Source organism: Gallinula chloropus (genome assembly GCF_964237585.1).
Source record: "Gallinula chloropus genome assembly, chromosome: 2".
NCBI lineage: Eukaryota > Metazoa > Chordata > Aves > Gruiformes > Rallidae > Gallinula > Gallinula chloropus.
This window is the reverse complement of record NC_140086.1, coordinates 42,654,698-42,669,934: the sequence shown is the minus strand read 5'-3', so window position 1 is coordinate 42,669,934 and position 15,237 is coordinate 42,654,698. Positions and strand designations below refer to the sequence as shown.

Here is a 15,237-nt window from a genome sequence, read left to right as displayed (position 1 = left end):
CGCGCCCCGCTCCCCCCCCCGGGAGTCACCGCCCCGTCCCTGCGGTAGCACCGCCCGCCCATCCACGCCCCCCACCGCCCACCCGGCGGGGAGAGGCTGACACGGAGACATTCGCATTTTTTTTGGGGGGGGTGTGTGTGTGAGGGGAGGGAGAAGAAAAAAAGCGTTATCCTTAACAGCCTGCAAACTTAATTACTGAGGGCAAGATTTCTTCAGTATTCCTCCCCTCCGGTAAGAGCGCAGCCTTTTTATTTAATTGAGCAGCAGAAATTTCATACATAAAGGCAGGGATGCCCTCGGCTTGTAACAGTGGCCCAACAGTTACACTCCACATCATGGCAAGGCTGCAAGTCGCTCGGCTGCCGTTTACAGGGTCGTTTGCTACACATTCACCCCGTTAAAAGGCAGTAACGAAATACGTTCCGTGGCTCTCAGTCAAAACCGGGGTTATTGGTACGATCGAACATACATTCAAACACTGGAGAGCTGGAAATGAAAGAACTATTACAGCTGATGGGCACGTATCATCTAACAGAACCACCCTCATAATGGTGGCAGGAGGACAGAAATAAAAATAATTAGCTAAAAAAAACCCTCGAAAAAACCAAACAAAAAAGAGACGTCTTTAGGAAAACCCAAACACTGTGTCTTCACAGCATTTCTAAATACTGTGACGAACTTCAGAGGGCTGGCTTTGCTTTGAACACGCTGTGGTTTAATGAAACGAACCTGCCAGGGAGGTAAAGCGCAGGGTGAAAGGCAAGAGAAGATCCCGCGGAGCAGCGGGATCTTCCAGATGTGGGAGAAACTTCTCCCTCTACGCCGGCGTGGCGGGGAGCGCGTATCCGTCGAAGCATCTCCGCGCAGTCGCGAAGGGACGGAAGCGGTAGCCGTGAGAGCGTCCCGAGACCTGCTCAGGTGCCGGGCCGCGCCGGGAGGAGCCTCGGGGGCCGCCCCGCGCCGCAGCGGGAGCCGCAGCCACCGTCCGGCGGCGCACCCGCCCCCGCGGCCCCATTGGCCGCGCCGCAGCTCAAATAGGGCCGGGCGCCGGCAGCCGCCAGCAGCGAGTGGGGTCTCAGCACCGAGCCCGTCCCGCGGCCCCGCCGCAGCTCTCGGCCTTGGCGGCAGCGCGTCCCGAGATGAGCAGCCCCGATGCGGGCTACGCCAGCAGCGACGACCAGGCGCAGGGGCGGTGCTCGCTGCGGACCATGATGCCGGCCATGGGCTCCTGCCCGTGGGCAGAGTCGCTGAGCCCGCTGGGCGAGGCGAAGGTGAAGAGCGAGGCGGCGCCGTCGTCGGGGTCGTCGGGCGGCCGGAGCAAGAGCGAGACGCGGATCCGGCGGCCCATGAACGCTTTCATGGTGTGGGCGAAGGACGAGCGCAAGCGGCTGGCGCAGCAGAACCCGGACCTGCACAACGCCGAGCTCAGCAAGATGCTGGGTGAGCGCGGGGGTGGCGGCGGGCGGTCGCGGGGTCCCTGCGGGCTGAGGGGGGGCTGGCGGGCGGGAGGATCCGCGCAAGCCGGGAGCCCGTGAGGGGTCTCGGGGGGACCGGCGGGCTGCAGGCGGCGGGCGGATCGGAGGGCAGGGAACACGCTGCGGGGCGGGATGGGGCTGCGGGCGGGGTCGGCGGTGGTCTGTCGGGGCCGGGCGTCGGCGTGCGGCCGGTCTGACGGTGCTCGTGGGCGCAGGTAAATCGTGGAAGGCGCTGTCGCTGTCGGAGAAGCGTCCGTTCGTGGAGGAGGCGGAGCGGCTGCGGGTGCAGCACATGCAGGACCACCCCAACTACAAGTACCGGCCGCGGCGGCGGAAGCAGGTGAAGCGCCTGAAGCGGGTGGAGAGCGGCTTCCTGCAGCACGGCCTGGCGGAGGCGGCGGGGCCCGGGCTGGGCAGCGAGGCCGGCGGCGGCGGCAGCAGGATGTGCGTGGAGGCCCTGGGCCTGCCCTACGCCGAGCAGGGCTACGCGGCGGCGGGCCACTACCGGGACTGTCCGCCGCTGGGCGCCGGCTTCGACGGCTACGGGCTGCCGACGCCGGACCCGTCGCCGCTGGACGCGGCGGAGAGCGAGGCGCCGTTCTTCGCGGCGGGGCTGCAGGAGGAGTGCGCGCTGGTGCCCTACGGCTACGCCCCGCACCCGGCGGCCGAGTACCCGCCGTCGGCGGGCGAGAGCGCGGCGGGCGCCGCGCTGCGCCGGCACCTGCCGCCCGGCGAGACGCTGGGCCCGGGCGGCTCGCTGCAAGGGCTGCTGGGCTGCCCGGCGCCGCTGCACGCCTACTACGGTCAGGCGTGCCAGCCGCCGGGCGCGGGGCGCGGCCCGCTGCCGCCGGGGGCGGTGGGGCAGCCGTCGCCGCCGCCCGAGGCGGCGCCGTGCCGGGAGCCGCTGGAGCACTTGCCGCAGGAGGAGCTGCTGGGCGAGGTGGACCGCACCGAGTTCGAGCAGTACCTGCGCTTCGCCTGCAAGCCCGAGCTGGCGCTGCCCTTCGCGGGCCACGACGAGGGCGCGGGGCCCGTCTCCTCGGCCGTGTCGGACGCCAGCAGCGCCGTCTACTACTGCGGCTACCCCGACTTGTGAGGGACTGGCCCGGGGGCGGCCCACGGACTGGCAGGGAGGCGCCCGGCCCCCTCCTATTTATGTAATTTATTTGAATCTTACCGGGAGAGTTTTGCAACCCCGCGCCTGGGCATAAACATTCCACTGCCGTGCAGGTTAAAAGCTCGGTTCGAACTGCTGGGGACTGGTGTGCTGGGATGTTCACGTATTTTTCCCGTCCATGCCCAAAGCTACCGTGATTCTTGTAACATCAGCACTGTTACATATTTGCCCAGAATATGTTTTCGTCACCTGTTTTTAACTCTATTTATCTGGGGTTTTTTTTGTACTTTAGGAAAATAAATTGATCTACAGCTGTTTCTGTCATTCTTCTTGGCCATATGGCCTTTTAGGGAGTCTAATCTCAAGTTAAATCCGTGATACTCTCAGGTAAAACCAATGGAGACATTGTGGTGCTTGCTCTCACAATGGCAATGCCATGAAAAGGGTCTCCAGGACCACAGACGTTTTGTTCCCAGGTGTGGCTGTATTCCTGATAGGTGGCTGAATTCCTACACCTGTGCTGCTGTCTGTCTCTGGGAGTACAGAACATGTGGCTGTACTGTACTGCATTGCTTGCAGGGTTTTTTTTTCTGGCTTGCAAACGCCAACTGGAATTTGGGATTGTCATTATTGTGTTGGGGAAAAACCTTCTTCCTGAAACCGTAGTACCTGTAACAAAAGGAGCTAGGTAAGTTGGGATACTAACTCTGCAGTGTGCCTGGAGACCCACTGGCTCGTAGATGTGAATGTGATTTTTTTTTTTTCCCCTTTACATAGCAGTCTCTATTTGAACCAAATAGCATTGGTGCTATATTTGCCAATTCTTCTTCTTTCTGCAACCTGCCTTCAAGTAGGTTTAGGCCACTTTGTGTTGTGGGGTTCAGGCTTACTTGAGTAGGGAGAAAAAACATATTAGCTGAAGTGCTCATCTCAGTTGCTGTCAATCAGCTGCCAGTATCAATTAGCTATTAAGCCAGGAGTTTTTTTAACATGTAAATCTGTACTGGTCTGTGACATTTCTGTCAGTGCAAGAGGATGGCTATGTCTCATTTTCATTGTAACACTGTCAGGTAAGCCTAAAGCTAACAACACTTGATGTCTCTTCCATTTTGGAAGATGCTGTCAGGGTCAACCTACAATAATTGCAGTTGAGAATTTAGGATATTTAATTTGCAAATGACAGTTCAACAGTGATATCCATGACAATAAATAAATATTTTTTAGGTAAGTGCACTTTGTTCTGCACTAGATCCTTAGACTATTGAGTCCTGGATGAAGAAATCCAGCAAAATTTACATTTGTGTAATTGATGCTTTGTTTAAAAAAAAGATGATAATGCCTATTGTGTACACAGAGCCAGCTGCATTATCTTAAAACAATCAATTACAAATATATCTCTGTAGATAATGTTTTATTTATTAATTCATTAGGTTGGAAGAAACCACGATCCCTTGCCTTGAATGAGTTTTTTAACTGTATGGAAGTGTAACTTTTTGAAGTTCCCTTGAAATCTTCACTGCCTCACACTGTTACAACACCATTTTGTCTTTCCACTTTATGATGAGGGTAGTGTGAAGGCCTGTGTCAAACCTCTATTATTAGAGTGTTGGGTGCAAGGTGGGAGCTGAGACTGTGTGTATGTCAGTATTTTAAGAAAAACCTTCTTCTTTTGATATGATGTATCAGTCTGGAAAGGAACACTGGACATACTACAATTATAGGTGAGTATAAATTGTAACACGAGTGAAAAGTCAATAGTTGAGCAGGTTGTGGCTTCTTGATGACCAGCTGTTGTGATGACCATCCTGGGAGTCACAGTCCTTCAGTTACAGGCTGTTAAAACTGCAGGAGATGCCCTTGCTGATGCCATTGCACAAATGTTAATGTGCTAAAATCCCAAAGGAAAAGCAAACCCACACATTTTATGCTTAGATTTGTTACAGATGTCCCAAGACTTGTTCTCTCCATAGTACAATATTGCATCCACAGTGTCTTTAGTGTGTGATGTTATGATACAGGCATTAATTGTACATGCTAGACAGATTTTCTGTGTAATTCTAAACAAGTCGGTCCATATCTTACATAGAAATGATACGTGAAGACTGAAACCAAAATCTAGCACTTACAGCCCTTTTTCCTTCCAAAGTCGAGGTCCCCTTGCCTACAGTTGCAGTTACAAGAGCTCAACGCTTCTGCCCACTGTCCCAAACTGACTTGCTTGATGAAATGAGAGGCTGGTGCAATGTAATCAATCTCAATGGAAATCTGTTATTACATACAATGTTGTGAGCCATATTTGCAGGATGCAGTTCTCTAAAGTATCATTAAATTGCCTTAACCTTGAGGTGACAGTTTTCCTGCCTTGCTTGACCTCTTCTCTTGCTGGTCCTTTCTTCATTTACTGCTTGGCTTCTAACACTGATTTCTTCCTAGATCTTCATCTATCACCTGCATGAAATGAAGCAGCAACTGAGGAATGCCTCATCAAATAACATAATTTATCCTCTGCTTCTATATGAGCCTGCATTTTGACCTTCCATGAGGTGAAGACTGAGGGACAGCCATTATCAGTGTTTTTGGAGATAATTATGTAGAACAACAAAACAATACCAGAGATGTGGAATAATTACAGAATCACAGAATCATTAAGGTTGGTCTAAGATCATTTAGTCCAACCATCCCCCTACCACCTATATAAACCATGTCCCTAAGTAGCTTGCCCAACCTTTCCTTGAACACCCTAAGGGATGGTAACTCCACCACCTCACTGGGCAACCCATTCCAATGCCTGGCCACTCTTTCTGAGAAGAAATTTCTCCTAATTTCTAACCTGAGCTTACCCTGGCACAACTTGCAACCATTCCCTCTTGTCCTATTGCTGCTTATCTGTGAGAAGAGGATGATTAGTTAGATTCCCATTTCTGGAATGACAACTATTACTTTCCCTCCGTCCTTTCTGTACCTTTCCTTTTCCTACTGTCTCCTTACACCATATTCTTGCCTAATTTGTTCCTTCAGTTGGTTATATTAGGTTTTTTCCTTTCCAGAACAGTCTAAACGCCTCTACCTTATTCATGTATCTCCTTTCCATTCTCAAAGTACCAAGCTTTGCCCCGTTGTCTGAAATTATACCACTTTCCTTAATTTCTTTGCTTTTTTAACCCATTTTCTTTTCCTATTCTTAGTTCCCCACTCTCTTTATAGTTACCTGTGCTCCCCAGTTATTTCCCAATCCTGTTCTTGCACAAACCCTGCCTTTTTTCCTTCCTACGTCCCATCATCTCTCCTCTTTTTCTGTGTCCTCCCACTGTTGGTGCTAGCTCTTAGCCCATGAAGTAGCTCCATCTTTATGGGCTGCTTCTCCTGCCTTCCTGTATCACATTTCACGGTCCACTTCTCCTCGTGCTGTTTGGAGTTTCTATGGTTTCTATTTCAGAGTTTCAACTTGGGCAGCTTCTCAAAGAGGACAATGGTAGTCACACCCCTGGCACTGATGCAATGCCTAGCCCAGACTAAATATTAAAACCATACTGCAAAATGACCTTAAATTGATTTGATACAGTTGAAAGGACATATTTGCAGAAATATTTGACCACTGTCAATGAAAGCTTCTGTATCCTGCTAGAGCCAGTTGTCTGGGATGAAAAGTTTGTGATCCAAATGTGTTGCTGAAACTATAGGAAACTGGCTGTGGGTTTTTGAAAGGGAAAGTTTGAGATTGCTTCAGTGGCAGGCATCGCTATCTGCACTATTCAACATCATCTGTGTGTAATACTCAGGCATTTGGGCTGTTTGCCAGAGGTGGGCATGAATTTAGGAAGAGGAGCATAATTTGGCTGCTGTTTTGGCTCAGGCATAAGACAAATATCTTTCAAAAAAAATCCTGTGTGGCGGTCATCTAGTGTCTCCTATACTCGCAGGCTACACGCAGGACTTCCTCAATTATGTGTAGTGTGTTTAACAGCTTCCCTTGTGTGCTCTGGGTACCCAGCTGGTTTGTGTGCTGCCTGGCTCCTGTTTGGGTGGCTGGGCTGTGCAGTGCTACTTTGACACTGATGTCACAGTCTGCACAGTGTGGACTGAAGTATGATTCCTCACCTTGATCTATTGTTGGTTTCCTGGAGATGCCATGTGAGGAGTTTATGGGCTGGTAGGTGTTGTACATGTCAGTCTCTGGTGGTTCTGGCTGTCCTGATCAACCCAGGTTATCAGAGCACCTTTTGGGAGCTTTGAAATACACTGTTTTCTTCTGTCACAATAAATGAAGGGTCATCATACATCCAAGTCCATCAGTATGGTAAGTTGGAAATCAGGGTGTGGATGCTCTTAAACATTTTAATCATGTAATTTTCTGTATTTTACTTTCTATATTTTACTTTCTTCCTTAGACCTGATCTACAGAGGCCATGTTACTTTGAGTAGCTTTGATGTTAATTTTTGAGTTGAATGCACCCTGTGAGATTTGAGTGCATTCTCAGCAAGTTATGTGGTGTGGTCAACACACTGGAGGGAAGGGATACTGACTAGAGGGGCCTGGACAGGCTGGAGAGATGGGCCTGTGCAAACCACATGAAGTTCAACAAGGCCAAGTGCGAGGTCCTGCACATGGGTTGGGGCAATGCCAAGCACAAATACAGGCCTTGCAGAGAATGGATTGAGAGCAGCTCTGAGGAGAAGGACTTGGGGGTCTTGGTGGACAAGAAACTCAACATGAGCCAGCAATATGTGCTTGCAACCCAGAAAGCCAACCGTGTCCTGTGCTACATCAAAAGCAGCATGACCAGCAGGTCAAAGGAGGTGATTCTCCCCCTCTACTTTGCCCTTGTGAGACCCCATCTGGAGTACTGAACCCAGCTCTGGGGTCCCCAGTACAGGAAAGACATGGAACTGTTGGAGCAAGTCCAGAGGAGGGCCATGAATATGATCAGGGGGCTGGAGTGCCTCTCCTGTGAAGACAGGCTGAGAGACTTGGGCTTATCCAGCCTGGAGAAGAGAGACTATATTGCAGCCTTTCAGTACCTGAGAGAGGGGCTGTTTGTCAGGGAGTGTAGTGACAGGGCAAGGAGTGATGGCTTTAAACTAAAAGAGGGTAGATTTAGGTTTGTCATTAGGAAAAAATTCTTCCCTGTGAGGGTGGTGAGGCCCTGGCACAGGCTGCCCAGAGAAGCTGTCACTGCCCCCTCCCTGGCAGCGTTCAAGGCCAGGTTGCATGGGGCTTTGGGCAACCTGGTCTAGTGGGGGATGTCCCTGCCCATGTCAGGGGCATTGGAACTAGATGGGCTTTGAGGTCCCTTCCAGCCCAAACCATTCTGAGGTTCTAATATAGTGAGAGTCAGTTTCCTCTGTAGATATTCTGAAAACTATTGATTTACTTATTGAAAATCTTAATATTTTTTAAAATTAATATGGATTTTCAGACAAGGAAGATACATTAAGTGCTTTAGTGACCAAGACTTTTATGGCTGTATGAGGAATGATTGCTGCATTAATGTAAATTGATATAAAGATTTTAAATTGTGTTAGAGATTGCAGTGTGAAGCGGAGAAGACTTGGATAGTCAGTGAAGCAAAAACAATTCAACTATGGTCCTGTAGCCCTAAATGATGGTTAGTTTATACTACTTGTTAGGTAAGTCAGGAATAAGTATATTGGCATAACCCAATGATTTTAAAAGATATTTAATTAAATGGGTACATGATTGCGTGGAGACAGGGAATTTCTCACTGAGTGCCTTACTGTCCATGGGAGACCTTGCAGCTGAAACATTGTAGCACACCCTCATTATTTCTTTTTTCTTTTGTATTTTTGGGACTAAATTGAGTTCTAAGGTGTCTATCTTAGATTTAATTAATGCATGACTATAACCCACATGTTTCTTTAATCTGAAAGTGTCACAGCTCTTAGAATATTAGTGATGTAAGTTTCAAACTTCAGAGAAAGAAACTGAAATACCCAAAGTTTGTTATATGTGACCTGATGCAGATACAACTGAAACACTAATCATGATCTCATGGGTCCTTTCATAAAAAGAACCTCAAAACGAAGAGCATAGGAAAAATACAGAACATTGATGTACATATAGAAATGCCATTTGAGGTAATAACAAATTTAAAATAATGAGTATCCTGAAACTTGATGCAAGAATTTCACAATTAAATAAATTCTAAGTTTCTGTTTCCATCTGTTTTCATACTATTTCAGAACACTTGTTATAGGAATGTATTTCATGTAGAGTAACAAGGAAAGTGAAAGTGTTTGAGCTGCTGAGGCTCATACAGATGTATCTTCTCATTATTAAATAATTAATTTACATGTCATAGCTGTACCATTGTGCAAAATAATTCTATGTGCCTGACATTGAAAAATGCTGAAGTTTTAGAATCAAAGTTCTTCATTAAAATAAAATTTTGCCATGTAGATGTAGGATTCTAACACATTCTGTGTGTTTTAATATGAAACAATTAAAATGAAATAAATTTCCATCCTTTTCAGAGAGAAAACTCACTTCATGGAGCATTTCTTGGAGTTGTCAGGGGAATATAGTTATTGTTCACATTGAGGGTGGCCACTCCAGTTACCCATAGAGAATATATTTAGGTACTAGTGAGTCTTGGGTCCTTTCCAAGGCATTGTGGAATTACTTTACAGTGTCTGATTTACTTTAAAGCTTCTTGTTATTGCAGTTTAGAAACAAAATTTATCCTGCACACATCCTGTTTAAAACAAAAATTTGTCCCCTGTTGAACAAAGATAAAAAATATAATAATATGTTTTTGTGGCTAAAGGTTGTGTTCAAATTAACTGGAAGGTAAACCAATATTTATGAATTCATAGACTTGGACTGATACAAGTCCTGGTTTCAAATGCACAGATTACTTACTGGAGAACAGTCTAAGATATAATCAGGTTATGCATTCTTGATTTTGTTTTGGGCTATGATTATTTTTTTTTTAATGAAAAGTTTCATTTCTGTAAGTTACTCTGAACCTGATGTGCTGGCTTTGGCAGGGATAGAGTTAATTTTCTCCATAGCAGCTTGCACAGAGCTGTGTTTCAAAGTGGTGCTGAAAGCAGTGTTGATAACACAGGGCTGTTTTTGTCACTGCTGAGCAGTGCTTACACAGAGCCACGGCCTTTGCTGCTTCTCACCCCACCCCACCAGTGAGTAGGCTGGGGATGCACGAGAAATTTGGGGGGGACACACAGCTGGGACAGCTGACCCCAACTGGATATCCAAAGGGATATTACATACCTTGTAACATCATGCTCAGCATATAAAGCTGGGGCAAAGAAGGAGGAAGGGAGAACATTAGGAGTGATGGTGTTTGTCTTCCAAGTAACCATTACGCTTTCCTGGGGATGGCTGAGAGCCTGCCTGCCCATGGGATGTGGGGAATGAATTCCTTGGTTTGCTTTGCTCACATCTGTGGCTTTTGCTTTATCTATGAAACTGTCGTTATCTCAGCCCATAAGTTTTCTCACTTTCCCTCTTCTGATTCTCTCCCCATCCTGCTGGGGGCAGTGAGCAAGCAGCTGCGTGGTGCTCAGTTGCTGGCTGGGGTTAAACAGTAGAAGTGTCACCAGACTACATATGCACATATTTCCTTGATTACATGCATATTCTTTCAAGGTGTCAATGTATGATCATTTTGCTCATTTAAAAATCAAGAGTGAATATGGTGAGTGGTTTCCATGAGCAAAGTGAAATAGATTTGGCATTAGATTAATGCAATATGTGGCCATTTTTCATACTTTTGATTTGGATATGGTGTCTGAAAGTGTAATGTTAAATACTGACTAATATTGATGTAAGAAACTCGATCCACAATGTCCTGGGCTTGCTTTAGAAAGAATGGACTCGATTTGCCATTGATTTGGAATTACAGGTTAAACCCATAGAGAGCTACTTAATGATTGGAAAACTTGATAGAATTTGTCAAGATACAAGTGCTACCTCTTCTATTCTCAGCCCAAATTTCCTATGTTATTTCACTACAGATGTTCTTTAAAAGCCAAATGAGAAACACATGTGCAAAGTTAAGGCAAAAAAAAGAGAATCTATTCTGCTGTTCCTCAAAAGGTCAGGGCAATCTCTTGGGGAATAATCTACTGTTGTATACTTATATATAGTCTGCATATCCCTGCATGGGATGTGAAAAATAAAAAGGCTGTTATTTTATCACTATAAACTGAAGTGCCTGAAAAAGATCTCCTGCTCCTTCAGCTTTTTTTCTTAGCATCCTGCAAGGAGTCTTAAGGAGACAGATGTGTTTCATCCATGTGAGAAGAGTCTGATTTCCAGATTACAGCTCCTAAAGCATTCCTTACTACCTTCCCATCACCTGTTCACTGTGTCATCGGTATAGGGGATAGCTACCTCCATCCAGAGGGTTTCATTGTACTGAGTGGGTTGGCATATTTATATAAGTAAGCTTATATAGTTACATATGGCCTGTTCTGTAGTCATGTACAGTCTGTTCTGGTTGGAAGATGTAGCAAAATAGGCTTTGTCTTTCAAAACTCACAAAAATAGAATCCAGATTAATATGATCTCAGGACAGACAAGTTTCCAAACAGCCTGTCACTCAGTGAAACACTTTCTTTAGAGATTTGAGAGTCTTGACGAGATGGAAAGAAAAGATCTAAACAAAAATTTACATCACAGAGATGAAGCTCATAGCACTGCTGCTAAAAGAGGGAAACACTCAGTTTGAAAAGCCTGTGTCAGAGCTCTGTCACCTTAAGTGAGGGTTTAGTTCCACAAACTTCTTCATAGTGACAAAAACCCAATGACACTGATCCAAGTTAGATTATTAGGGGTAGGGTTCAGTCAGGTTTTGCTCTGAGCACAGTGTTCATGCACCGTAGCTGGAGCCACTTGTCTGCTTTGAGTTTATACCTGTGCTGGGAGCTGGGTGGCTAGCGGTGGACATACAAGTGCCTAACGCCTCAGGTGGCATCTGACTTGTACCTTTCAGCACGTCATTGTTGACCAAGTTCTCAGAGAAGCGTCTAAGTGCTGTGGAGAGTTTGGATTTACACAGCACTTCCCTCTGTTCATAATCCCAGCGCAGCAAAGCTGCAGCACGTTGAAACTATTTCTAGGGCTGCAGTTACTGTTGCTGATTTGCCTTCAGAGTTTGCTCCTCTTAAAGACCTAAGGCAGAGTTCACAACTCCTCCGTTGTTACCTTTTTTCATAATGAGCAGCAGTGAAATGTGCACAGTGGAGCCTGAATAACAGTGTTCCTTTTTTTTCCACACCGAGAATGCAGTTAGCCTGATGGGAACAGCCACGCTGCCCGACTCCAGGGGAAATCTGGCTGGGGAACGTGACCACTGGATGGCTGAGGAAGGATAAATAATGGTAACAATCTGTAGTGTAGTAACAATCTTCAGTGTAGTAACAATCTTCATTTCTATGTTTTATGAAAAAAAAAATGCAGTGTGTTGTATGTAATCTGTGTTTGCAAGCAGAGAGCAAACCACTTGCTTGTATTTATGGGTAATTCTTGAAGTTTAGCAGAATTTGAAAAATCCGACCTGCCAGACAACTGAGCCTCCTTGGGGGTAAGACATGCATATTCTTGCATTCCTAACAGCCTTCAGGCAGGATGAGCTGTTTGGATTGACTCGCTATACATAAAGTAATTCAGAATGACCACTTATTGCTATCAAAATCTGTGTTCTGTTCATAGTTCAGTCACTGTGGGCTTACTGCTGTAGGGAAGCCACCTACTGCAGTAACACGGCACGGCATGTTCAGGCTTGTCCTGTTGCCTGACAACCTTGACATAATTGTGCCATTTCCTCTATTTGTGTAGCAGTCCCTGGCTGCAACACACATCCTTGGGCAAGAAGTTTCATTTTACTGTTCCCAAACTGCCTTCATATAACTTGCTATGCGTGCACAACCTGAGTACTGGAGAAGTAACAACACAAATCCTAAACTTTAGCTGGGAGGCTATCTGCCCTTCATAACCCAGAATCAATTTGTTCTTTGTACTTCAGTTTGGATTTCCTTTAGCTTTTCACTTTATGCAACAGTGTAATACTAGTGCTAAGAGTTCATTTTACATTGGAAAAGTATTAGTTGCTTTTGGTCTCCTTTGGTTGTGATCTGCTGCTGGCAAGCATGGCAGGCAGTGCATCTAAGATTAAAATTTTCCCTTTAAGCGAAATATTAGAAATTCCCAGGATTCATCCTGCAATGTAACATACACAGTTCCCCAGCTCTGCAGCCTGGCAACTAAGAGGTCTCCTCTTCCTTTGGGAAAAATTTGATTCCTGCTCTGTTTCCTGCGTTACTGACTTTTCTATTCAACGCCTTCAGAAAATGTTCCCAGTTGCTCTTGGTAGTGAGAAGCAATCTACCTTTCATTTTGGTTTTCATCTACCATAACAAGATTATTGCTCAGCTCTGTAACAGCCACACTGCCATTAATGAACCTTCTTTTTGGGTTAGAAGCTGAAACATGAAGTTGATGATCCATAACCACAATAAATACATTGTCATGAAGTTACTAAAGAACCTTTTTAACTTACCAGATCTTTTTCTGTCAGTGTGAATATTTTTTTATTTTACTGAAGTTAGAGATCTGAAAGAAAAGCCAAGAGACTTTTCATTATGGTCTCCTATCACATGCAAAATTGTATTCATCTTTTGTAGAGAGAGATGCTTAACAAACTGACTATATAGACAAATGCATATTGTGGTATGTACTAATATTTTCTGATGCTTTTTCAGGGTTTTTGCTTAATAAAAAATATTGCAATATTTTATTCACTATTATTCTTGGTTTAGAAAACCTTTACCCCTGCTAAGGACAAAATAACTGAGCATCTCAAAAAAGCAACAGAACTTCTAAACATTCTATAGCTACCTGAGAGTAGGATTGCCTTTAACTTTGTCTTTGAATTTACATCAGCAATAAGGCCATAGCTTATCCCCTGAGTTCCAGAAAAGTTTGTGATTATTCTAGTGTGTTCTGTTCTCATCTGCAGCCTGAGAAATGTATTCCTCATCAGTGGATTTTGTCACCTGAGTACCTTCCGAACAATGCCATCCTTGCCTACACATCAGGGTCTGAAACCATTTGAGACATCCTAAGGAGATTCAAAACAATAACACAAGACTAGCAGATGTGACATTGGACCTACTGAAGACATGCATCTTTGTGGAGCAGCACCTTGCTTGAGAGCAGGTTTTTGACTGGAATATGTGATTGCCCATACAGTATAAATAGCAACTTTTGGACCTGAAGTGTTCTTAAGTTGACATCTGGGAGTGAATCCCAGTGTCTGAGCTAGATAAAAACCCATTTCTGATGCTGCCTCTTCAGCTGTCTAAAGTGTTACGTGAAATTATTCCAGTTTGTAGATGTTTGGAAATACTCCAAGCTTCCCTTTGTGCCAAGTGATGAATAACAGTAAGTGTTGTGACGTCCCATATAAACAAACCAAGTTAACGTGACTTTCATACTTCCTAAATTAGAACTGCAGTAATATCCAGGAATTACAAATATTTTCCAATATCTCTAACCCCCATGAGTTCTCTTGATTTACTTTAAAGCACAAGAAACTAACAGATTTCCAAAGTTTACCTCCATTATCCTTGATAACAGGAAGGTAAACAGTGTAAGTTTTAACTATGACTGTGACAGCTTGGAAAACTCGTTTGTCAAACAAGATTTCTCTCCCCTTACAGCACGAGCAAAGAGACTGTCCTCTGAAACACTGCATTGTATTTATAGCATCTTAAATGCAAAACACTGAGGAGGGACAAGGGATGGAAAAAATAACAGTAGTCAAGAACTGAGGGGAAAAATTATTCAAGTGGGAAGGTTAAGTAGCTTTTGTCTATACCAGGCCTTTAAATGAATAGTTTTATATACTGCTAAGTGTAGTAACATTTTCGAAAGTGATAGTTATGCAATCTCTGATTTTCTAAAAATAATGATGAGGGAACTGGCAGAAAGTGCTGGCAGAAATTGGACGTAACTTAGTGAGAGTAATCATGACATTCTGATTCACAACCCTGAGGGAACTTCCCTGGGATGAAAAAGGACAAACAGCGTATTTCTTAAGGAAAGCCTGACCTGGAGGGCTGAAAATCATTTGACCTAACTTTGATAGCCAGAGAGATATTAAAAGAAACAATTAACACTACAAATAGTGAGAGGATAAAGAAAGCAATCCACTTTTTCTAGAAAAAAAAACCTGTCAATTCAGTGTGGTCTTGTACGTTAGCAGAGTAAATGGTTGAGTGTTTTAGGGAGAAGGAGTAGATATAGCTTGATGATAGTAGAACTTTTGTTGTTGCTATACGTTACTTTCTCCTAACTTGAGGAGATATGATTGAGATTAAATGACAGTGAAGAATAGATATTGGTGCCTTCATCTATAAATTGAAAATCTATCTCAGAGAGAATCCTTAGGCAGGCTCATTTCTTAATTTTGTACTTCTAATAATGCCAGATGAATATAGACTATACTTAACAAAATTTCCATATTTATCCTTTTCCATAAAGGATAAAACTAGAAGTTAAAATTATTCGAGTGATTTGGAGAAATAGCCTGAGATCAACAAGAAGAAAATCAATTAATAAAAGCACAATTAATAAATGCATAAATATAATGTAAGTGT

General features: G+C 44.9%; 1 protein-coding gene across 1 annotated transcript; it reads left to right on the top strand.

The window, feature by feature from the left end:
* The first annotated feature begins 1,073 nt into the window (after window positions 1–1,073).
* SOX17 (SRY-box transcription factor 17) lies at window positions 1,074–2,578 on the top strand. Its single transcript, XM_084280546.1, has 2 exons — window positions 1,074–1,440; window positions 1,691–2,578. The coding sequence occupies exons 1-2, from the start codon at window positions 1,140–1,142 to the stop codon at window positions 2,569–2,571; spliced, it is 1,182 nt and encodes a 393-aa protein (XP_084136672.1). The 5' UTR covers window positions 1,074–1,139; the 3' UTR covers window positions 2,572–2,578.
* Window positions 2,579–15,237: the final 12,659 nt, after the last annotated feature.